The 24304-nt window shown below is 44.4% G+C and overlaps 1 protein-coding gene across 14 annotated transcripts in view; it reads right to left on the reverse strand.

The window, feature by feature from the left end:
- The window catches only part of LOC139578165 (pleckstrin homology domain-containing family A member 7-like), a 166436-nt gene that overhangs the window by 6899 nt on the left and 135233 nt on the right, over positions 1 to 24304 (reverse strand). For 6 of the 14 annotated variants that reach the window (XM_071405434.1, XM_071405432.1, XM_071405442.1 and 3 more), the window contains 16 exons: positions 22552 to 23091; positions 21536 to 22118; positions 21338 to 21421; positions 20025 to 20288; positions 19081 to 19134; positions 17087 to 17170; positions 14407 to 14472; positions 12453 to 12533; positions 12035 to 12184; positions 11435 to 11536; positions 11160 to 11271; positions 10690 to 10805; positions 8932 to 9126; positions 5246 to 5342; positions 5003 to 5094; positions 1255 to 1488 (listed from right to left, as the gene is read on the reverse strand). In XM_071405434.1, the coding sequence (XP_071261535.1) occupies positions 1255 to 1488; positions 5003 to 5094; positions 5246 to 5342; positions 8932 to 9126; positions 10690 to 10805; positions 11160 to 11271; positions 11435 to 11536; positions 12035 to 12184; positions 12453 to 12533; positions 14407 to 14472; positions 17087 to 17170; positions 19081 to 19134; positions 20025 to 20288; positions 21338 to 21421; positions 21536 to 22118; positions 22552 to 23091 (2854 nt within the window). The remainder of the gene's footprint in view (positions 1 to 1254; positions 1489 to 5002; positions 5095 to 5245; positions 5343 to 8931; positions 9127 to 10689; positions 10806 to 11159; positions 11272 to 11434; positions 11537 to 12034; positions 12185 to 12452; positions 12534 to 14406; positions 14473 to 17086; positions 17171 to 19080; positions 19135 to 20024; positions 20289 to 21337; positions 21422 to 21535; positions 22119 to 22551; positions 23092 to 24304) is intronic. The other 8 variants (XM_071405446.1, XM_071405443.1, XM_071405433.1 and 5 more) reach the window with 7 other exon arrangements.

The following is a 24304-nucleotide window of genomic DNA, read 5'->3' on the forward strand; positions in this document are numbered from 1 at the left end:
TTAAAAAGGCTCTGCTAATGTTGATGTAGCACCAACTAAATGGGGTGAATAAGCGACTGTTTAGTGTGGCATGGTGTGGTATAAGATGAGCAGATTCAAATGACCTAAAAGAGAGTCTAAAACGAGAAGTAGTGTAAGCTCTGGCTATTATGGTGAAGAACTACAAAATGAAACTCCGTAACCAGCAGAAGCTGATGAAGTAAGTCTTTCCAACTGTAAGTAGAAGCTGGGAACACAAAGGCTGATTAGTAATGCTGTTAGGAGTTTGAAGCTATTATTGGTGAGCTCACAGCAATCTGGTTAAGATTGTGTGGTAGATAATATATTAGACTTTGTAATGTGATGTCCCTCGTCTTTTGACGATCATAGGCTCAATTAATCTGATTATGTGGTAGCCATAGCATGCCATAAGACAACCAGGGTGGAAAAAGTGAGGTTGATGGGCAATTTTGTGACAAGAAAATTATGATTCATCAGCAAAAAAAGGCACTTTCATTAGATTCATTCGTGTAATGCTAAAGATTGAGGGAGCAGGGATGTTTGGTAATGATTGAGGGAGAAGGGATGTTTGGTAATGATTGAGGGAGCAGGGATGTTTGGTAATGATTGAGGGAGCAGGGATGTTTGGTAATGATTTGTACCACTTCCTCGTTGATTTGTTCAAACATGGTACACATTTCCTCATCTCCATTTCATCAAATCTCTATAAAATATAATTTTACAAATGTATAGGCTACTGAAAATATCCTTCAGTAAATTAATAAAAATGTATATGTACAGAAATGTAAATGTACATAGAATGAGAGGGAGGGAAGGCAGAGATGCCCACCTCTTCTCCTTGATATACATTCAGTGTGTCAGTGAGGTACCACACGGGGGCACTAGTGATCGGGTAAACTCAACCCCTACACCTTAATATGGGGGACAGCGCTGTCTTACAGTCCATCTCTGACAGATATCCCCTCCCCTACTCCGCAAAGCACCCTCCACCACACACAGTCTGACGGCTCTGCAGCCCAGCCTAGCTGGCCCCGGCTTAGCACCAGCCCCACCGGCCCTTAGCGTGATGCTAACTTTACTAATGTTACTGCCATTGGTTACACATGGGGGAGAGCGTGGGAGAATGGTGTTAGCGTAAGCCGTTTAGCATGTAAGTGCTTGTGGCGGTGGCTCCTATGTGAGGGGTTCGGCAGGGGCGTGACAGTGGCAGTGGTCCCTGCTTCTGCTGCGGGGATTGGGAGGGGAGGAACGTACTGAGCCCAGGTCAGTGGAGGAGAGAGGCCTGGTAGAGGAGGAGGAACGATGGGTGGTGGAGTGACGTTCTCCCTGGCTGAGGTTCCTCTTGCGCTCGCGGACCAGGGCCCTCTGGTGTCTCTTCATACGCTCCAGCTGCTCCTCAGCACTCATGCGGCCCCGGGGGGCCTGGGCCAGAGACTGGGGCTGCTGGTCAGAAGAGTACAGCTGCTCCAAGGCACTCTTAGGTCTCTCCTGGGACAGATCGTGAGAGAGGGAGATAGTGAGAGAGAGAGAGAGAGAGAGAGAGCGAGAGAAGGATATGAGGAGAGAGAGAAACATAGTGAAAGAGATATGAGATGGGTAGTGCCATAGAAATGTGATATGAAGAGGGGGAAAGGAAAGGAGAGGAGAAAGACAGGAAAGGAGAGGAGGAAGACAGGTAAGGAGAGGAGGAAGACAGGTAAGGAGAGGAGGAAGACAGGAAAGGAGAGGAGGAAGACAGGAAAGGAGAGGAGGAAGACAGGTAAGGAGAGGAGGAAGACAGGAAAGGAGAGGAGGAAGACAGGTAAGGAGAGGAGGAAGACAGGTAAGGAGAGGAGGAAGACAGGTAAGGAGAGGAGGAAGACAGGAAAGGAGAGGAGGAAGACAGGAAAGGAGAGGAGGAAGACAGGTAAGGAGAGGAGGAAGACAGGTAAGGAGAGGAGGAAGACAGGAAAGGAGAGGAGGAAGACAGGAAAGGAGAGGAGGAAGACAGGTAAGGAGAGGAGGAAGACAGGAAAGGAGAGGAGGAAGACAGGTAAGGAGAGGAGGAAGACAGGTAAGGAGAGGAGGAAGACAGGTAAGGAGAGGAGGAAGACAGGAAAAACAAAGGAAAAAACAGACACATCTTCAACACTAATTCAGTATTTAGTCTTAGGACAAGATAGCCGAGTTTCTCAACTCCACAATGTACAAGTACAATGAAGTTGACTGGCGACGAGTGTGGGCGGACTGCACCTTTAACTATATTGAGTCGCTGTCAATCGATACTTGTAAAAATGTCCTTGTACTTACACTAAATATAGAAAAGTATATGGACACCACTTCAAATTAGTGGATTCTGCAATTTTTGCCACACCCGTTGCTGACAGGTGTATAAAATCGAACACACAGCCATGCAATCTCCATAGACAAACATTGGCAGAAGAATGGCCTTAGAGAAGAGCTCAGTGACTTTCAACGGCCCACCGTCACAGGATGGCACCTTTCCAACAAGTCAGTTCGTCAAATTTCTGCCCTGCTAGAGCTGACCCCGTCCAACTGTAAGTGTGCTGTTATTGTGAAGTGGGAACGTCTATGAGCAACAACAGCTCAGTTGCAAAGTGGTAGGCCACACAAGCTTACAGAACGGGACCGCCGAGTGCTGAAGCACGTAGAAATTTTCTGTCCTCGGTTGCAACACTCACTACTGAGTTCCAATTATTTTTATGATTACTTCATTGACAAAGTAGACAAACTTGAAGGAAATGCCAACAGCGAACAGTGAGCAATATTATTCATGCATAAAAAAAATAATAATGAAAGAAAAGCAGTGCAAGTTAGAATTTTGTAAAGTTAGTGTGGGAGAGGTGGGAAAATGATTATTATCAATCAATAATGACAAAACTCCTGGCATTGACAACTTAGATAGAAAGCTACTGAGGATGGTAGCTGACTCTATAGCCACTCCTATCTGTCATGTCTTTAATTTGAGCCTAGAGGAAAGTTTGCAACAGCTAATGGAGATCCTAATAAAATACCAAAATACCAAACTGCCTCTGGAAGCAACGTCAGCATAAGAACGGTTCGTCGGGAGCTTCATCAAATGGGTTTCCATGGCCGAGCAGTCCACATGCACAAAGCGATGTCCATACATAAATGGTTTGTCGAGATCGGTGTGGAAGAACTTGACTGGCCTGCACAGAGCCCTGACCTCAACCCCATCGGACACCTTCTACATCTGCATTGCTTTGTGTTTGGGGATTTAGGCTGGGTTTCTGTATAGCACTTTGTGACATCTGCTGCTGTAAAAAGGCCTTTATAAATACATTTGATTGATTGGAACACAGAGCAAGCCAGGCCTAATCGCCCAACATTAGTTCCCGACCTCACTAATGCGCTTGTGGCTGAATGGAAGCAAAAACCGCAGAAATGTTCCAACATCTATTGGAAAGCCTCCCAGAAGAGTGGAAGCTGTTATAGCAGCAAAGGGGAGACTAACATGATTTTTGAATGAGATGTTCGACGAACAGGTGTCCACATACTTTTGGTCATTTAGTGTATGTTTGTCCTGTGTAAATGTGAGCTTTTTTTTCTTGCTGAAAACAACGGCTCCCTTAGCAGAGGTCGCGTAAAATGCTACATTTATCAAAAACTACAGATTTCAGCACCAAAAGAAAAGCTTGCATTTACACAGGATAAATATGGTTACAAGGAAACATTAAAGCAGGGGTGTCAAACTCATTCCATTCTTTCCTTTCAATTAAGACCTAGAGAACCAGGTGAGGGGAGTTCCTTACTAATTAGCGACCTTAATTCATCAATCAAGTACAAGGGAGGAGTGAAAACCTGTAGACACTCGGCCCTCCGTGGAATGAGTTTGACACGTGCATTAAAGAATGGACATTTGGACCACAGAAAGTTGTGTCAAAAGTTGTGCACTATATAGAGAATATGTTGCCATTTGGAATGTAACTCATATCTCGTTCCATCCCCTGTGTGGTGCACTACTTTTGACCAGAGCCTATTCCCTACATAGTGCACTACTTTTGACCAGAGCCTATTCCCTACATAGTGCACTACTAATGATATGTCATAATTATGTACAATTCTGGCAAATTAATTACGGCCTTTGTTAGGAATAAATGGACTTCACACAGTTCGCAATGAGCCAGGCGGCCCAAACTGCTGCATATACCCTGACTGCTTGCACGGAACGCAAGAGAAGTGACAATTTCACTAGTTATAACAAATTCATGTTAGCAGGCAATATTAACTAAATATGCAGCTTTAAAAATATATACTTGTGTATTGATTTTAAAGAAAGGCATTGATGTTTATGGTTAGGTACATTGGTGCAACGACAGTGCTTTTTTCAGAAATGCGCTTGTTAAATCATCACCCGTTTGGAAAAGTAGGCTGTGATTCGATGATAAATTAACAGGCACCGCATCGATTATATGCAACGCAGAACACGCTAGATAAACTAGTAATATCATTAACCATGTGTAGTTAACTAGTGATTATGTTAAGATTGATTGTTTTTTATAAGATAAGTTTAATGCTAGCTAGCAACTTACCTTGGCTTCTTGCTGCCCTCGCGTAACAGGTAGTCAGCCTGCCATGCAGGCTCCTCGTGGAGTGCAATGTAAGGCAGGTGGTTAGAGCGTTGGACTAGTAACCGGAAGGTTGCAAAAACGAATCCCCGAGCTGACAAGGTAAAAATCTGTCGCTCTGCCCCTGAACAAGGCAGTTAACCCACCGTTCCTAGGCCGTCATTGAAAATAAGAATGTGTTCTTAACTGACTTGCCTAGTTAAATAATGGTGTAATTTCTTTTTTTTTTTTTGAAAATCGATGTCCAAAAATACAGATTACCGATTGTTATGAAAACTTGAAATCGGCCCTAATTAATTGGCCATTCCGATTAATCGGTCGACCTCTACTACATAGTGCACTACTTTTGACCAGAGCCCTATTCCCAACACAGTGCACTACTTTTGGAACGCAGCCTTTGTGTGGTGACTCACCCTCCCTGCTGAGCCGGCCACTCCTCTCCTTAGGGTCACATAGGAGGAGATATTACTGGACTGGTTCAGCCGCGACGATGAGCCTGACAGACCTGGGACGGACAGGAAACAGGAAACACTGTCAGAGTATGCTTGGGAGGAAACCCATTCTGACACAGCACCACTGCCCTGAAAAGACACAAAGTGGCAAGGAGTGGAATGTAAGCCTTAACCAGGTCTGGATTCCAGGCTAGCTGATAATACCTTTGTTTGGGAGGGTCTGGTAGCCCCCCTCAGACCCTGTGCTGCTCTGGCCTATCCCTGGCAGCTCTGGTTCACTGAGGTACGACCGCAGCTCCACCTGAAACGACAACAGAGATTAAAGCAACAATCACACTGCAGACGTCACACTAGATCAGTGAGGTTTGAGTCAACTTAATACTCAATACAATACATATTGTTCTTAATTAGGGCTGTGGTGGTCAAGACATTTTGTCAGCTGGTAACTGTCATTCAAATAACTGCCGGTCTTACTGTAATTGACCGTTAATTAACATAAACACATTTAGCATCTCTGGGGTTCCACACATAACCTACAAGCCACTGATCCTGACCTTTGGAACATCTACATTTTAATAAGTGTAATAAATCTGTTTAATATAGCCTAAACCAGGGCCAAACCTTTTCACTCGGGGCCCCGTTTCCAGCATTGGGGAACATCCCGCGGCCCACATGTGCGCGGCACACGCCCCACATCTATTTCTATGGGCACAAGCCGTGTTCGTGACACAAACTGTTCACACCCCTCTTGTTGGTGGAGAGAATATGTTGCAGGTTTAAAGTTTATTTCCTGCAATTCTACACATTTTGCCATGTCCAATGTGTATTCATGTGATATATGCGTGACAAAATTTACAACAATATTTATGGGCAAAAAAAACTAAAAGAAAACGTGACATGGGCTAGTTGATCTGGACATTTCTGACCAGTTGTAAATAGCTCTCTAATGTATGTACTGACTGACATGACAAGAGGAACTGATGATGCACTACCCACCTGGTGCATTTTACTATTACAATTTTCAAGAGTAAGTTTAAACCCTTAAACAACAAAACAAACAGTTTGGAAATGGAAACCCCTGGCCTACGATTTTTATTTATTTAAGCAGATCAAAAGAAACATTGTGATATGAAGAAAATGTAGTCAATTTCAGAAGAACATAATATCATATTCTGAGTCGTCCTTATGTTAGGCCCTGATGTGGCTATGCCAAATGGCTGTGGACTACACTAGTTCATTTAGCAGATAAGATTTGCTTATATTTCCTGTGGCATTATTTTATATTAATTTATAGTAAGAAGAATGCAATTGAACATAGCTGAATGTAGAAAGGATATTGTTTTGTGACACAAACCTTAGGCTATATGTTTTGATTTCTAATACATTGTAAGGCTGCATGATGCAACTAATGATGTCCCATGAAAGGCATGCGTTCGGCTCTGTTTCTTGTGCATGCTACACACGTCATCCGTCTCTCATTCACACGTCATCCGTCTCTCATTCACACGTCATCCGTCTCTCATTCACACGTCATCCGTCTCTCATTCACACGTCATCCGTCTCTCATTCACACGTCATCCGTCTCTCATTCACACGTCATCCGTCTCTCATTCACACGTCATCCGTCTCTCATTCACACGTCATCCGTCTCTCATTCACACGTCATCCGTCTCTCATTCACACGTCATCCGTCTCTCATTCACACGTCATCCGTCTCTCATTCACACGTCATCCGTCTCACATTCACATGTCACATTTCACACTCATCCGTCTCTCATTCACAGTTTGACAAGCACTTGATAACATTCTCACCCATCAATTCTCAATTGTATCTGGTCTTTTGATTTATAATGGCCCACCCCCCAAAACATGTAACAGGTTTTTAATATGCCAGGTAAGCTACACCGGTTGTAAAGCGGATTAATGTGCTTAATGTTAAGAATAAATATAGCAGCATGAGAAAGCTGGGATCCTCTTTTAAATAGTGGCCAGTCAAAACTCTGTTTTCACAGGAGATTGAGCAATGACTGGTTTATAAGAACATATGTTTCACTAGGCTCTGTAGGCTATGGGCTCTCCAACCCTGTTCCAGGGGTCTTGTTTCACTAGGCTCTGTAAGATATGAGCTCTCCAACCCTGTTCCAGGGGTCTAGTTTCACAAGGCTCTGTAGGCTATGGGCTCTCCAACCCTGTTCCAGGGGTCTTGGGCCTATAGACTAGGCTTAGAGTTATTTGGCCACTTTAGTTGTGATACAAACCTTATCAAAACATATAGGCCCATGGGCTAGGCTACATGATGCTGGCGACTATGATATGAAAAAGTCACAAAAATGCATGCACTGTATCTTGCCTTACGCCTCGATCACACAGATAGTGTGTTGTGCAAAAGTAGTACGCATTATCATTTGGATGTGTGCAACAAAAGTTCAACATTCACCTTCTGCTACCGTTTCTGTCAAGCCGTCTACACATACAGTTTGATGCATACGTTCGATAAATCCAACGTATGCACCACACAGAACGCACTGCAACTACTTCTGCAAGGCAAACGCAGTGTTCCATTGGAAACTAATGTACTTCTGGTGTACCACAATGCAATGACACTATCGGTGTGATCGAGGTATTAGACTGCACACGCTGGGCATCATTCACAAGTCATAATATTCTCACCCATCAGACTATTATCAATTTAATGTTGTCTTTACATATACTAAATAATATATGTGTGACATTAGTTTTGATGTAGAATGGGACATTATCATACAGCTGTTGGAACAGGGGCAGGGGAAAAGACGGCATCCATATGCACTTGCATAGCGACTGGAGGACGTTTTTCCTGCGGCTCATTTTAATGCCAGCCAGGTAGGCTACTCCGGTTGCGAAGCAATGTGCTTAATATTAGGAAAGTTGAGAAATAAATATAGTAGGCTCATTCTATAGAAAGCTAATGGGATCCTCCTCTTTTTAATAGAGGCCACCAAAACTCTGTTTTCTCACGCAATTGCATAGCAGTACATAGAAATATAGAAATACATGGGCATATAAGAACACTTATTTCATTCCATGCATCAACCAGCTACGAGGAGCTGGCTCTCGGTGGGCAACAGGTGATCCTATTCCGCTCAAACTCAATGCCAGGGCTCTCATGAAGTGTTTGATTTGATTTTTCAAATGCATTTTTGGAGAAGCCTAGTTACCATGACTCAACGGTCACGTGGTTTTTAACTGTGGTCATGACTTGTGACTGCTGGTGTAGCAGTAATATGGTCACCATAACAGACATACTCTCCTTTTTACATTTTAGTCATTTAGCAGATGCTCTTATCCAGAGTGACATACAGGAGCAATTATGATTAAGTGCCTTGCTCAAGGGCACATCAACAGATTTTTCACCTTGTCTGCTGAGGGATTCGAACCGGCAAATTTTCGGTTACTGGCCCAACCCTCTTAAATTAACCGCTACCTCTCAGTGAGGTAAAGGATGCATTTCATTTCAAAACATTGTCGCCTTTTCCTCAACCCTCTCCTTCAGGAAAGGTGTGTTGGCAACTCATTTCCACCATATTGCCTATTCAGTTCTCTCAGATGCATAGAGATTAGTGCATGATAGAAGAGGAAAGAGGACAGCTGTTTGGAATAGAATGGCTGTGTGACAGTATGATAGTCACTTAGCCATGACAATATTATTGTCCCGTGAAACTGGCTTCGATGGTGACAGCTGAAAACAGCAGTGATTTGATACAGTGCCGCAATTGACTGTTCCACTTCAGAAACGGCACCCGCTGAAGAACTGTTTTTACGTGCAGCATACACCTTAGAAGTACAAAAAAAGTCTAGTCTTAAAAATAAATGACTTAATTAAATACATTTAAATAATGGCTTGTCCTGACCTTACAGTCTCCGTTGACACACCCTCCGACCTCACGGTCTCTCTTCCTCTCGTCTGACTGGCGTTTGAGCCCTCGAACCGACGTGTGTCTTACGACCGCTGCTGCCTCTTTGGGGAGGGGTGGGATGGTGGGGGGCGGGTCTTCATAGTCGTAGAGGCGGGGCAGGGGCGGCCTGGGAGGAGCCTCATCTTCTGCCTGTACCAGAGCCACACCCAGTCACAATTAGTACTTAGCGAGAATTTCAATTGCATTTCCTTGATTCCTCGCATCCTTTCTCCTCAAAACCGTTAGATGAGATGGTCAGAGGGGAGGGACCTCTGAATTTCTCATCCAATGGGTTTTGAGAAGGAGGCGAGAGGATGTGAGAAATCAAGGAAATACAATTGAGATTCTACCTTATTGGAAAGTACCACAAAGTTCATTGGAGGTAGAGGCCTGCGGGCAGGAACCTTGGAGCCTCTGCTCCAATGAGCATTGAGAGGGAGGGGAGAAACTGAAGAATCAAGGAAGGGAGGAATTAAAGATTTGTCAGCTAGTAATGCTTTCAGACACCACCACTGATTAGGAGTCATTCTACTAACTCAGGTCTATCTAGTTTCATATTCAGATTACTGTTTAATATACAGTGCCTTCAGAAAGTATTCACACCCCTTGACTTTTTCCATAATTTGTTGTGTTACAGCCTGAATAGAAAATGGGTTAAATTGAGATTTTTTTGTCACTGGCCTACACACAATACCCCATAACGGGGAGCTATGTTTTACAAACTAATAAAAAATGAAAAGCTGAAATGTCTTGAGTCAATAAGTATTCAACCCCTTTGTTATGGCGAGCCTAAATAAGTTCAGGTGTAAACATTTGCTTAACAAGTCACAATAAGTTGCATGGACTCACTGCGTGCAATAATATTGTTTAACATTACTTTTTAATGACTAACTTATCTCTGTACGCCACACATACAACTATCTGTAATGTCCCTCAGTCGAGTTGTGAATTTCAAACACAGATTCAACCAATAAGGCAAGGGAGGTTTTCCAATGCCTCACAAAGGGCACCTAAAAAAAAACAGACATTGAATATTCCTTTGAGGATGGTGAAGTTATTAATTACACATTAGATGGTGTGTCAATAAACCCAGTCACTACAAAAGATACAGGCGTCCTTCCTAACTCAGTTGCTTGAGAGGAAAGAAACCCATGGTGACTTTAAAAATACAGAGTTTAATGGCTGTGATAGGAGAAAACATACACATAACATGATGCAGCCACCACTATGCTTGAAAATATGGAGTGTGGTACTCAGTAATGTGTTCTATCGGATTTACGCCAAACATAACACTTTATATTCAGAACAAAAAGTGAATTGCTTTGCCACATTTTTTGCAGTATTACTTAGTGTCTTGTTGCATGTTTTGGAATATTTGTATTCTTTACAGGCTTCCTTCTTTCTACTCTATTAATGAGGTTAGTATTGTGGAGTAGCTACAATACGAACAATATGATCAACAATAGTAACATAATGTACAAGTATACCCCCTGGACAGGACGCTAGTATATCGCAGGGTCTTACCCTCAATCTATCTCCTTAATGCTGAGTGCCAAGCGGAGACGCATCAGGTCCCATTGTTTCAGTCTCGGCCAGGGATTGAACTCAAAACCTTCCAATCTCAGGGCGGACACTAACCACAACAGAGTTTGGTCCATGTACAGGTTCTAATCCCCCAGTAAACCCAGATTTACAAACTGAACTTCCACTCACCCACTTTGGCACAGGGTTGTGAGGCAGTATGTAGGAGCTGGGAGGAGGGGGCCTAACCTCCCCTAGTGGGGGTGTAGGCAATGCAGGGTCCAACACCGAAGGCACTAGCTTCCTCTCTGGGAAAAAAAAATGCACAAGCAAATGAATAAGCGGGCATCCGTATCCGCATTCATATCCACACACAGGCCAAGAACGAACTTATGACTGACCTCTGTGCTTTTCTGTCTGTCATGGTAAGTGTTAGAATATGAAGGTATCGCTGTTTTTGTAACAGAAGCACATGGTACATGGAGACTAGATTTAGCTATTTGGTATGGAAAACTACTATGGTTGTTTGTCTCCCATGTAGTGTATTGTAGTTAGGAATTACCCTAAGGGGATGAATAACGTTGTTAGATTTGAATTCAATTGAGTAAAATATGGTAAAACATAGTTGGCGGAAGTCTCTGGGCAGTTGATAATTCTCCCACCTGGGTTCTGCACTGAGTTGATGGTGATCCTGTAGTTGGCTTTGCTGGCGCTCAGCCCTGCCAACACGTCCTCCATTCTCCACAGCTCCCGCTTTATCACAGATTTCTCGCGCTAGAATTTCGAACACACGCTTTAGCTGGTTGCTACTGTGCTATAAAACACAACAGTATTTTCACAGTAGATACACCCATCTACCGAACACTCTTCAAGACAGTGAATAACAACACTGTGTGCGCACTAAGCTGTGATGTTGAGGTGCAGTACCCATTCTGACCTGAGAGGTGGTGCTGTAGTTCATGGTGGTCTGTAGCGCGGTCCTCAGCTGTTCCACTGAGCTCTCTAGCCTGCTGTACTCCTCCCAGGCCCGGGACATCTCCTACACAAAACACAAGGCAGCGAGGTAAGAGTTTTCATGAACACATAACTCGGAATGTGTCAGTCCGAACGACACAGAAGACCATACACTTGGATCTGCATGTACCTAACACACACACAAAGATGCCCGATTCACCATGTAGGGCTGATCCGAACCGTACGGTGCTGGCTCGGATAGTTTCTTTTCATATTGTCATTTCCAGCACGGTGCCAGTAACTATGGTGGATACGTAACCAGGCCAGTACTTATAGCGTGAATCAGGGTACACACCCATGCACACAAGAGGAGGCTGGTGGGAGGAGCTATAGGAGGACGGCTCATTGTAATGGCTGAAAGGGAATATATGGAATAGTATCAAACACAAACACATGAAACCCCGTTTGACTCCGTTCTATTAACTCCATTACAGCCATTACAATGAGCCGGCCCTCCTATAGCTCCTCCCACCAGCCTCCTCTGAGTGTCCCACACACACTCACAGGTGTTTGATAATCTTACCGTGGACACTCTGGAGATCTGGGCCCTGATGTGCACCACGTCCTCCTGTAGAAGTCTCTGCTGGTAGGCTATCTTCTCCAGGTGGGCCGGCCGGTCTCTGTACTGCTCCATCTGTTGGCGGGACAGGTCCAGAACCGACTCCAGCTTGTCCTGATGGGTCAGAGGTTAGAGGTCAATATCAGAGACAGCAGGGTCGAGGTAAATTCCATTTCAACTCAGTACGGGAAACTCACACAATGCGGGTATTTCTGTCAAAGTGGAAGAAAAACCATAAAAAGGAATATCCTTTAACCTCAAATACTTTCCATGAGGATATTTTTTAACAACTCATACATTGAATGGACATAGACTTCCTATAATTAAAATGGACCCCAATGCTGTGAGACTGTATGTGAGTATAGAGATGAAGATCCAGTACCTTATCGTCCTTCAGAGAGCTGATCCGGACCTCCAGTTCCTTCAGGTTCTTGTCCTGCTCACATAACCCACTGAGTTTCACCTGTAGGCCAGGGAGAGACAGAAAGGGCCGTTACTGTCCACAGTGGCTCTCAATCTTTCCTACAACCCCTATCACATAACCCAGTGAAGAGTGTGTGTCATTATCCTCTGTGTACTCATCTCACCGCCACTCTCACATTTAACCTGCTTGCATATGAATGTGTGTGTGTGTGCGTGTACGTACGTACATCCCTCTCTACTGTCTCATTAGCTGATAATTATGCAGAGTGAATCCATTACGCAAATACGCCACATCCCACGTGGCCCTTCTGTCAACATTTCTAAGAACCTCTGAGCCCTCTTAATTAATCCCTGATTAAGACTGTGGCCCCAAATCGCACCCTAATCCTTATATAGTGCGCTACCATAGGGCCGTGGTCAAAAGTAGTGCACTATATAGGGAATAGAGTACCATGTGGGATTCACGCTAAGAAACCCAAACGTCATGACGAAGGTTCAACTGTCATCTCACGAGGGCAGTAAGATCAAACACAGCTCTCCATCTGAACTACTCGTATTCAATCTTATTAAAGTCCTTGCATAAAGATGTTGCACAATAATTATTTGTAGTTTGAAAACGAGAGAAAATTGCTATATTAAGATGCAAGGATTCTTTCGCAGACCCAAACATATGTTATAATGTTTCATCTTAATTTTCCATTCTGTTGAATACATCATTTATTTGTTGTCGTGTCTCGGTTCGCAGTAAGATTGCTGTATTGATGCCATGGAATATTCATTGTGGACAGAAGAATAACAGCATCCTTATAAATGGTTAAAGTGCAACCATGACAAGCTACAAAACCACAACTCTAACTTCTGTTGTGGTAGTTACACTCTGATAGGAGAAAAACATTTTTTTAACTCATGCATCTTCCTCCTAAAGTTGAGGTAAATATCCCCCCTAAAAATAGGACACATCTTAGTCGACTCTTATTTTCTTATTAGACTGCTCTCTCTAAGGGTCTATGGTAGTCCCTCCTCATCTTATCTAGACTGCTCTCTCTAAGGGTCTATGGTAGTCCCTCCTCATCTCATCTACAGTAGACCGCTCTCTCTAAGGGTCTATGGTGTCTCTCCTCATGTTATCTAGACTGCTCTCTCTAAGGGTCTATGGTAGTCTCTCCTCATCTTATCTAGACTGCTCTCTCTAAGGGTCTATGGTAGTCCCTCCTCATCTCATCTACTGTAGACTGTTCTCTCTAAGGGTCTATGGTAGTCCCTCATCTTATCTAGACTGCTCTCTCTAAGGGTCTATGGTAGTCCCTCATCTTATCTAGACTGCTCTCTCTAAGGGTCTATGGTAGTCCCTCCTCATCTTATCTCGACTGTTCTCTCTAAGGGTCTATGGTAGTCCCTCATCTTATCTAGACTGCTCTCTCTAAGGGTCTATGGTAGTCCCTCCTCATCTTATCTAGACTGCTCTCTCTAAGGGTCTATGGTAGTCCCTCCTCATCTTATCTCGACTGCTCTCTCTACGGGTCTATGGTAGTCCCTCCTCATCTTATCTAGACTGCTCTCTCTAAGGGTCTATGGTAGTCCCTCCTCATCTTATCTAGACTGCTCTCTCTAAGGGTCTATGGTAGTCTCTCCTCATCTTATCTAGACTGCTCTCTCTACGGGTCTATCCCTCCTCATCTTATCTAGACTGCTCTCTCTACGGGTCTATGGTAGTCCCTTCTCATCTCATCTACTGTAGACTGAGCTCTCTAAGGGTCTATGGTAGTCAGTGTCTCCTCATCTCAGCTAAAGCTAAAACTCAATGTCCTTTTGCGAGAACAGTGAAAAATATTATTGAGGGTTGCGGGTGGGAGAGAGAGAAAGAGAGTGTGTGAGTGTGTGTGAGTGTAATGCGGAAAACTGCTCATACTTACATCAACGTCACTCTCAGCTATTTTGACAGGTTTCGTCGCTTCTTTCAACGACTGACTTCCAACCACCTTGGAACCAGAAAACAAAGACATTTTCAAATAGTGTTGCTCTGTGTTTATTGGCTGTTGAGGACACTGAACGGTTCCCCTGAAAGCACAACGAGGAGACCGTCAGAGTGAATGTGCCATGATGACTTAGAGTAGGAAAAGAGCCATTGACAGGTGTACAATATGACACAGAGAGATAAAGAAGCTCTTTCCATGAACACTAATCATGATGACCATGACCATGGGTTTCCTTTCATTTAAGAAAATATATCATCACAGCTTTTCATGGCCCTGTATAGCAATAAGATGGACAACAAACCAATCATTTAAAAAAAAGAATGAGACACAGCTTATTCCTTAGAAAACTCTGAGCACTGGAAATACATGGATTTGTACAACCATTTAAATTGAATTCCTAGAGTATATTCTGACCCAACTGGGATGTTGGTAACCATGCTGTGTTTTGCTGTAGTGGGAATACATGAAGGAGACCAACGCGATGGTGCAAGCTGCTAGCTTTTCAACCACCGAACCAACCACAGCAACCACAGCACATGCACTGCAGAGCCATCCCAGAACCACCAATCACGTTGCTGAGGAGTCACGGGTCAGGGGTTACAGAGGGGTCAATGCCAAGCCAGTGCGCACACACAGCCATGGACATAGGCACACAGTGTTAAGCGATGGGATGGTCTCTCTCATAAAAATGTATACACACACGCTCATACACTCCATCACACAATCTTGCGCTCGATCGCACACACATTTACACATTGCTATACACACACAGACGCCACACACAAACACAGACGCACGCACACACACAGACACACACAAAACACACAGATGCACATACAGTGTGTCCACAGTAGAGGTCGACCGATTAATCGGAATGGCCGATTAATTAGGGCCAATTTCAAGTTTTCATAACAATCGGAAATCGGTCATTTTGGACACCGATTTTGCCGTTTTTTTTTTTTTTACACCTTTATTTAACTAGGCAAGTCAGTTAAGAACACATTCCTATTTTCAATGACGGCCTAGGAACGGTGGGTTAACTCTCTTGTTCAGGGGCAGAACGACAGATTTTTACCTTGTCAGCTCAGGGATTCAATCTTGCAACCTTACGGATAACTAGTCCAACGCTCTAACCACCTGCCTCACGAGGAGCCCGCCTGTTACGCGAATGCAGTAGAAGCCAAGGTAAGTTGCTAGCTAGCATTAAACTTATCTTATAAAAAACAATCAATCAATCATAATCACTAGTTATAACTACACATAGTTGATGATATTACTAGTTTATCTAGCGTGTCCTGCGTTGCATATAATCGATGCAGTGCGCATTCGTGAAAAAGGACTGTTGTTGCTCCAACGTGTACCTAACCATAAACATCAATGCCTTTCTTAAAATCAAAACGCAGAAGTATATATTTTTAAACCTGCATATTTAGCTAAAAGAAATCCATGTTAGCAGGCAATATTAACCAGGCGAAATTGTGTCACTTCTCTTGCGTTCATTGCACGCAGAGTCAGAGTATATGCAACAGTTTGCGCCGCCTGGCTCATTGCGAACTAATTTGCCAGAATTTTACGTAATTATGACATAACATTGAAGGTTGTGCAATGTAACAGGAATATTTAGACTGATGGATGCCACCCGTTAGATAAAATACGGAACGGTTCCGTATTTCACTGAAAGAATAAACGTTTTGTTTTCGATATGATAGTTTCCGGATTCGACCATATTAATGATCTAAGGCTCGTATTTCTGTGTGTTATCATGTTATAATTAAGTCTATGATTTGATAGAGCAGTCTGACTGAGCGATGGTAGGCACCAGCAGGCTCGTAAGCATTCATTCAAACAGCACTTTTGTGTGTTTTACCAGCAGCTCTTCGCAATGCTTTATGACTTCAAGCCTATCAACTCCCGAGATTAGGCTGGTGTAACCGATGTGAAATGGCTAGCTAGTTAGCGGGGTGCGCGCTAATAGCGTTTCAAACGTCACTCGCTCTGAGACTTGGAGTAGTTGTTCCCCTTGCTCTGCATGGGTAACGCTGCTTCGAGGGTGGCTGTTGTCGATGTGTTCCTGGTTCGAGCCCAGGTAGCGGCGAGGAGAGGGATGGAAGCTATAATGTTACACTGGCAATACTAAAGTGCCTATAAGAACATCCAATAGTCAAAGGTATATGAAATACAAATCATATAGGGAGAAATATTCCTATAATTCCTATAATAACTACAACCTAAAACTTCTTACCTGGGAATATTGAAGACTCATGTTAAAAAGGAGCTTTCATATGTTTCATATGTTCTCATGTTCTGAGCAAGAAACTTAAACGTTAGCTTTCTTACATGGCACATATTGCACTTTTACTTTCTTCTCCAACACTTTGTTTTTGCATTATTTAAACCAAATTGAACATGTTTCATTATTTATTTGAGGCTAAATTGATTTTATTGATGTATTATATTAAGTTAAAATAAGTGTTCATTCAGTATTGTTGTAATTGTCATTATTACAAATAAAATCGGCCGATTAATCGGTATCGGCTTATTTTGGTCCTCCAATAATCGGCATCGGTATCGGCGTTGAAAAATCATAATCGGTCGACCTCTTGTCCACAGTGCTTACGTTCCATAGTGGCCCGAGAGGCCCGGCAGTGCAGTGCAGTAGCACACTGTGAGCCATGAGGATCAACGGCTCTAAACTTTTGATCTGCGTCAAATAGGAGATAGAGAGCCACTGTTACAAAATGGCTGCCGTTCGCTATGAGCAAGATATCAATTTGACCATTCAATAGAATACATCAGTTTATATACCAACTGTTACGTCATATTTACAACAGTATGGAGTCAGCATCATGGTCGTCTAGTGGTTGTGAAACCCAGCATAGCATGTAGCATGTTGGCTGGACGACATCAGTGACCTTCACCTTCTCTGTGATTTAAAGCCAACTGTAGTTCACAGATTGACAGACTCTATTGGTTAAGATGGTTGTATTTGAATGGTGTGTTGTTGTGCAGAAATTGGTGCTCTGGGCAGGGAAGAATGTATGTACTCTCTGGTACAATGGTGCTGTGACCCGGGTCACATAGTAAGGCTTGGTTGGTAACACCACCAGCGTTTTTCATACATCCAGCAACTCAACCATTTGTCCTTTGTTTGATAGAAAGTTTGTACTATCGACACCCAAGACACCAGGGCCGTGTTCATTAGGCTCTAAACCGAAGAAAACGTACTGAAAGAGGGACATTTTTGTTTTGCGTTGCAATTATTAAAAAGGAGTAGAAGGAGAAGTAGTATTGGTAGTAGTAACAGTAGTAGTAGCAGTAGTGATAGTAGCGTAGTAGTAGTAACAGTCTTAATACAAGCAGCAGTATTATTATTATAGCAGTAATAACATTAGTAGTAGTAACAGTAGTTATGTGGTTGAAACTGGCGAGCCAGAGCAGTTTGTCGAGCTTGTGACGAAGTCACACTCCTTAATTTGTGAAGACTCGGCCACCGACAACAATGTTAACAATGCATCCCATGACATGTTCCTATGCAGTTAAAACTTGATATATATGATACATCTGTAGTTCGTAAGTAATGACTTAGTGGCGGCCAGCATGCAGGCTCCTTCAACATAATGGCAAATTCAGCACTCTGATTGGTGTGTGCCCACACCCATACAAGATGCTTCTTTCCATCAGAGGCATGTGCGCAGAGAAATTAAACACAAAAAAATGGAAAGGGTTAAAAATGTTTGTCTAATTTAAGTGGTCAAACTTCCAGAGTTGAGAGGAAATGTTGGAAGTCTGGGAGTTTTAATAAATGGCTCATTTGTTGAAGATACCCCTTTAAAGTGTTTTCAAGAGGACAAAAAGCTTAATAGGTCAAATAGTTATCAAAAAGTAATAAATAAGCACACTGGTCATGATTAGTCTACACGTTTTAAAGTTTGAATGTTGTTTCTAGCTTAATCGGTGTATGAAAAATAGCGTTCCAAAAAAATAAGAAAAAGTCTGAAATAATTGATACAATATTTAAGATGGGACTTCTTTTTCATATTTTTTTTCTTTCTGTAGGTGTGCCCTAATGAACACGACCCGGTTCATCCACATTTATGCCGTGTCATTCCCAGCTTCAGGGTGTTCGTCATCCCCTCCGGGATGAAGTTTCCCCTAGGTAAAGATCTAGGATCAGCATCCCCTACCCCAATCCTAAAATTAGCCATTTAATGGGGAAAATGCTAAACTGACCCAAGATTAGCGTCTCGGGGCAACTTCATCCTACACCGTAAGAAAGCAAGGTGAGTGTGTCAGAGAACTTTGGCCAGGTGTTAGGTCTACAGGGAAGGGGGAACACACAGAAGAGGAGAAAGAGACGGAAGGAGGAGAAAAAAGAGGGAAGAGGAGGAGAAAAAGAGGGAAGAGAAAGAGAGGGAAGAGAAAGAGGGAAGAGGAGGAGAGGGAAAAGAAGGAGAGAAGAAGAGGACAGGGAAAAGGTTGAGAAAAAGATGGAAACGGTTGAGAAAGAGATGGAAACGGTTGAGAAAGAAGGAAGAGGAGGAGAAAGAAGGAAGAGGAGGAGTAAAAAAGGGAACAACAGGAGGAGAGCGACTCTCCATCGCCAGTTCCCACCTTCAAGTCTAGATACTCCAGGTCCTTCTTCAGTTGCATGTAAGTATCGTCAACCTTCAGGGTGGAGTGAAGAGAAAGAAGTGTCAAGTTTCCCGTATGTATCAAGAATGGTCCACCACCCAAAGGACATCCAGCCAACGTGACACAACTGTAGGAAGCATTGGAATCAACAGGGGCAGCATCCCTGTGAAATGCTTGAGACACCTTGTAGAGTCCATGCCCTATCGAATTGAGTCTGTTCTGAGGGCAAAAGGGGAAGATGTTCCTAATGTTTTTGTACACTCAGTGTATATAGCGCTACTCATTAACATCAAATCTACCATAATGGGTTATAGAATGCATAATAATGATTTGTACGTTCTTCTATAATCATTCATAATGGATTATGAATTAAGGGGGAGATGATTGTAAGCCTATTTTCAAGAATAGGCTATTGGATAATCGTCAACTGTGAGGCTTGCTATAAGATGAGTAAAACATTCAATTGCGAAAAAGTAAAACAAAACCCTTATGTCATCCAAAGCACGCACACACACAATTCATCCATGAGCTTCTCTATGTTATGCCACCTGAGATGCAAGACGTGCAAATAAGAAATGGAAGCACGCTACAAGCAGCAGCTCCAACATCACAAGCCCAAATACGTCTCCTAGCAACATCTCAGCCACACACTTCAAAAACACAATGTTTTTTTGCGAGAGACATCAAAGCCCAGGCAGATAAAACATGTTTTAACTGCACCTAAAGCCAACCATACCGGGATGACAGTATGGAAGCTAACTAGCACAGCATGCTAACACACAGTACACAGCTACATGACAGCCTAGCTGGGAGTACAAAAACCACAACATGTTGCCATGGCCTTCTAGAAAGACACTATGGGTGGCTAGGGGGTGGCAGCCAGCCAGGCCACACAAACAGCCATGCGCCCAGGTTGAGCTCACATCAGTGGGGTAAAGAAGGCCAGCTGTACTGGGGGCCCCCACCTGGCTGCTGCTGCCGCGACCCATGGGGCCTGGGGGGCCTAGTAAGGACCCCAGAGAAGAAGGGCCGGAGGAGAAGAGGGGGTTGTTGTTGGTGGTGCGGAGGTGGGGGCCAGAGGGGCTGTAGTTGAAGTGCTGCATCTGGGTTACCGTGTGGTGGCGCGCGGAGGCCATCTTTGCCTGATGCCTCCGGAGCTGAATGAGCAGGAGGGTGAGTTCCTCCGGCTGCGTGTGTAATAGCAGTGTGTCCCACAGGGGTCAGAGGGAGGGAATGGGGGAGTTAATATCCCAACGCAGATAGACTGCCAAGATACTCAGAGCTGTATAGAATACAGTTAGGTACAACTGCTCGGTCCTGTTAGCACCAAACGTTCCATGATAATTACATTTAGGGTTGGCACAATTTCCGAATAATAGTGTAATCTACAATTATCGACAGTAACCGTGAACCCCCCCAAAAAAGAATAGCTTTCATACATTCAGTGTAGGAGGGGTGGGAATTCAACTTCCTTTTCAAGTAGATCTAGTTTACCCAATAGCAGTTTCACATTTTTACATGAAGAGGGTAAAGCTGTGTTGCATTCATTAGCTATTTTGTATGCATTATAATAAATTATAAGCTCAAAATATTTGTTGGCTAAAATGACAATAACTGTGGTCATTTGCATGGAAATTAATTACTACCACAAATTCCATAATCGCCACAGCCCTAATTACATTCCAACTTTGCAATCTTACTGGAGACCTCACAAAAGTAAAAAAAAATTGTAGGGGAGACACCTTACCAGTTTTGCAGGCAGTGTTATGTTTGCTAGCAAAGAGATATAGCTAACTAATTAGCTAAGTTGTTTCACCCCACAGTTAGCCAAGTTAGCTAGCTAAAGTTATTAACAGTAAGTTAGCCACCGCTCCTACACTCTTTTGCTAGCTACAGTAACAATTTTGTGTCGATAACACGTCTTAAAAAATAACAAAGTGTCTCCGACTGTGTTTCAATTTTACCGATAAGGACGCAGTCCACTTTCCAAGTGTATTGCCTTGGAACTATTGATACAGACACGGCAGCCATTCAAATATCTGTATCTACATCTGAAATCTGTATGAACCAGAATGATGCTGGTTCACGTCCCATAGCTGTCCTAGTAAAGAAGTACTGTAAGTAAGTTAACCCGATGGTAAGGTGTCCACGTTATTCGAGAAACACTCGATCCCTGACTTCATGTTATTATCTAACACAACATGTTTGGGTTGTGACTGGGTGTGTGAGGCCGTACCGTCTTCCCGTGAAGGCTGGGCGCGCTGACCGTGTGTGTGATGTAGCCGGAGGTAGGGATGGACCGTCTGTCGATGGTGGCAGCCTGGTGAACACACACACACAACACACTGCAGTTAAACAGTCTATTAAGCTGCCGTTATTACACCTGCATAATACTGTCAGAAAAATGACAACCTGTCATTATACAAATTCTTACGTTGAGCAGCTGAGACTTGGCTCTCCGGGGGGACCCAGCCACATGCACATCCAGCGCGGGCCTCTCTCCCAGGGGCATTACCACCACCCGGTCAGCAGGCGTATGGGGCCTCCGCGGTGGGGACAGGGCCCTGGAGCCCCGTGGGGGTCCCAGTGGGGGGATGTCAGAGGGATCAGGGGGCACCGACACACAGCGGGGCACCTCGGAGCTGGGCCGTGGGGCTGAGGGGGGGACCGTGGAGGGTGGCCGGTGCCCAAAGGGGTAGTCCGGGGCAGGTGTGTAGAGGGGGGCGGTGGGGCTGCCATGGCGGTACTGGTGGCGCTGCTGCCACTCATACAGCTGCCACACGGTGCCAGGCCCACCGATGCCACTCCCGTCCCTGGCACCGGTACCCTGGGAGTTCGGAGGTCCGAGGCGGAAGTGGCTAAGGCGGTCCTGGGCATATTTGTACTCCCCGTGGCGTGCAGCCGTGGGGGGGCTGTGGTTTGGGGTCTTTGGTAGTGTCTGGTAGGCCTCCAGGCCGATGAACGTGGGCTGGGTCGGAGGGGTGTGACGGGGCAGGGTGCTCCCTCTAGAGGAAGGACTAAATGAGGGAGAACAGGTCAGACAAAGGCAAGATGGTGAACTTTGTGTCATCATGTTGCTGATCTGCATTTTACTGGCTTAGCAGAGTCTGAGTACAGTAGTGAAACTAAGTGTTATGACGCTTTGACTGACACATGCTTGCATTATTCCCAGAGCCCCACTAGAGGGAGATGTTGGCTCTGGCTGTATACACCCCATAACCTTTATGTCCATGACGTACATAAATCAACCAAACCTAAACACTGAACACTTATCTAGTAGAATGATGTTACGTACGTGCGTGCCTGCGTGTGTGTGTCCTGTGTGTGTGTGTGTGTGTGTATGAAAGTATTTGCTTGAATGCACCACAATATTTGTGAATGTGCTGTGTAGGGTAGGCCAATGATAAACACTCATACGAGTGGTGGTGTGACGTGAACCGTGACCTTTACCCTTGGTGCTCGACCCTCTGCACCTTGACCCAGTGTTCCACCTGCTCCAGGGCACTCCTCCTCTGCACCTGCCTGTGAGTATCCACCACCTGGGGGGGCAGGGTGGCCCTCTGGTACGTCCCCGTCCCCATCCCGTTGGGCTCCAGGGTGGGTGTCCCGTTCCTCAGACAGGCCCCGGGGGGTAGGGTTGAGGCGGTGTACGACGGGGCGCGCATTTGAGCACTGGAGGGGGGCGCAGATGTAGTTGAGGAGGCTGAGTATGGCGGAAGGGGAGAGAGACTGCTAGGAGGGACGGCGTCCATTTCAATTTCCACGTTCCCACCACCAAGGACAATTTGTGAAGCAATGGGGTTGGGAGTGTCGTTCCAGAAGCTACAGTGCTGCTCGGTTTCTCTGTGGATGTCAGCCGGTTGGAGGACCACCCTATCGCTATGGAGATGGGGGGCGGTCTCGGTGTAGTTGTTGACGTGGTTGGTTTGGGGTACTGCCTGGCGCTCCGACACGCTGGGCATTTCCGATATCTCCGATGTTTCCGAAGGTCTAGGAAGAGAACGAGAGAGCGAAGTTTTGGTTTGGCTCTCGACTCATAGCAACAACACAATTATTGACATTGCCATTGTATCAGGACAGTGTAACTGGGGTTGCACAATTCCAGTAACTTTCCCAAAACTCCTGTTTGGAGGGGAATTGTGCAACCCCAGTAAGAACACTGATCTCCACATGTTTCATACCTCTAACCTCTCACAGGAGTTCTGTTCAGAGCCAGACTGATATATTGGTTCACCAACATTGGCCTTTTACTGCGGACGATAATTCCACCAATAACCAATATTCAATAAATAAGATGAAAAAAGGCAATCTCATGCTGATCTGAACACTTGCTGCCATTCTCATGATGTGTCATTATTGTCACAATGTATGAAATCAACAATTGAAGCATAGTCATTGGACAATTGCTCTTTTGGATGGCAAATCATGATTACACTTTTTAATTTCCCCGCCGTAAAACAGTATATCGGCAGATATATCGGTATTGGTAAGTTTTGTCCCTCAAAAAACGAAATTGGTATCGGACCCAAAAAAACAATACGGTCAGGCTCAAGTTATGTTAGATCTAACATTCAGTAGTTTACTAGGGAATCATTCTTTGATCACTTCATATCTCCAATGACAACCAAGTGCAGTGTTAACATTAGCATAGCATTTAGCCCTGATTGACACTAACATGAATGAAGGGCCCATCAAAATAGGATATAGGGGCCCTAGCCTCCCAGCTACAGGGAAAACTGGGCTACTTAGCATTAGCATATTAGAGTTGCCTAGCCTGGGTCTCTCACGCTAGTTAAACTGACAGCCACTTGTGCTAAGGCAAACAGCTCAGCGTGGCTAAAGGACTGGCAGGGAATGAGCAGTCATATTTGCGCTGATAGACACAATAATTTCCCTCCACTGACGCATGAATAATAGATATGAGCCTCTCATTAATCAAATACAGCGCTCCAGGATGGCTCATCAAATACAGCGCTCCAGGATGGCTCATCAAATACAGCGCTCCAGGATGGCTCATCAAATACAGCGCTCCAGGATGGCTCATCAAATACAGCGCTCCAGGATGGCTCATCAAATACAGCGCTCCAGGATGGCTCATCAAATACAGCGCTCCAGGATGGCTCATCAAATACAGCGCTCCAGGATGGCTCATCAAATACAGCGCTCCAGGATGGCTCATCAAATACAGCGCTCCAGGATGGCT

This window comes from Salvelinus alpinus, chromosome 6 (assembly GCF_045679555.1).
Source record: "Salvelinus alpinus chromosome 6, SLU_Salpinus.1, whole genome shotgun sequence".
NCBI classification, from domain to species: domain Eukaryota; kingdom Metazoa; phylum Chordata; class Actinopteri; order Salmoniformes; family Salmonidae; genus Salvelinus; species Salvelinus alpinus.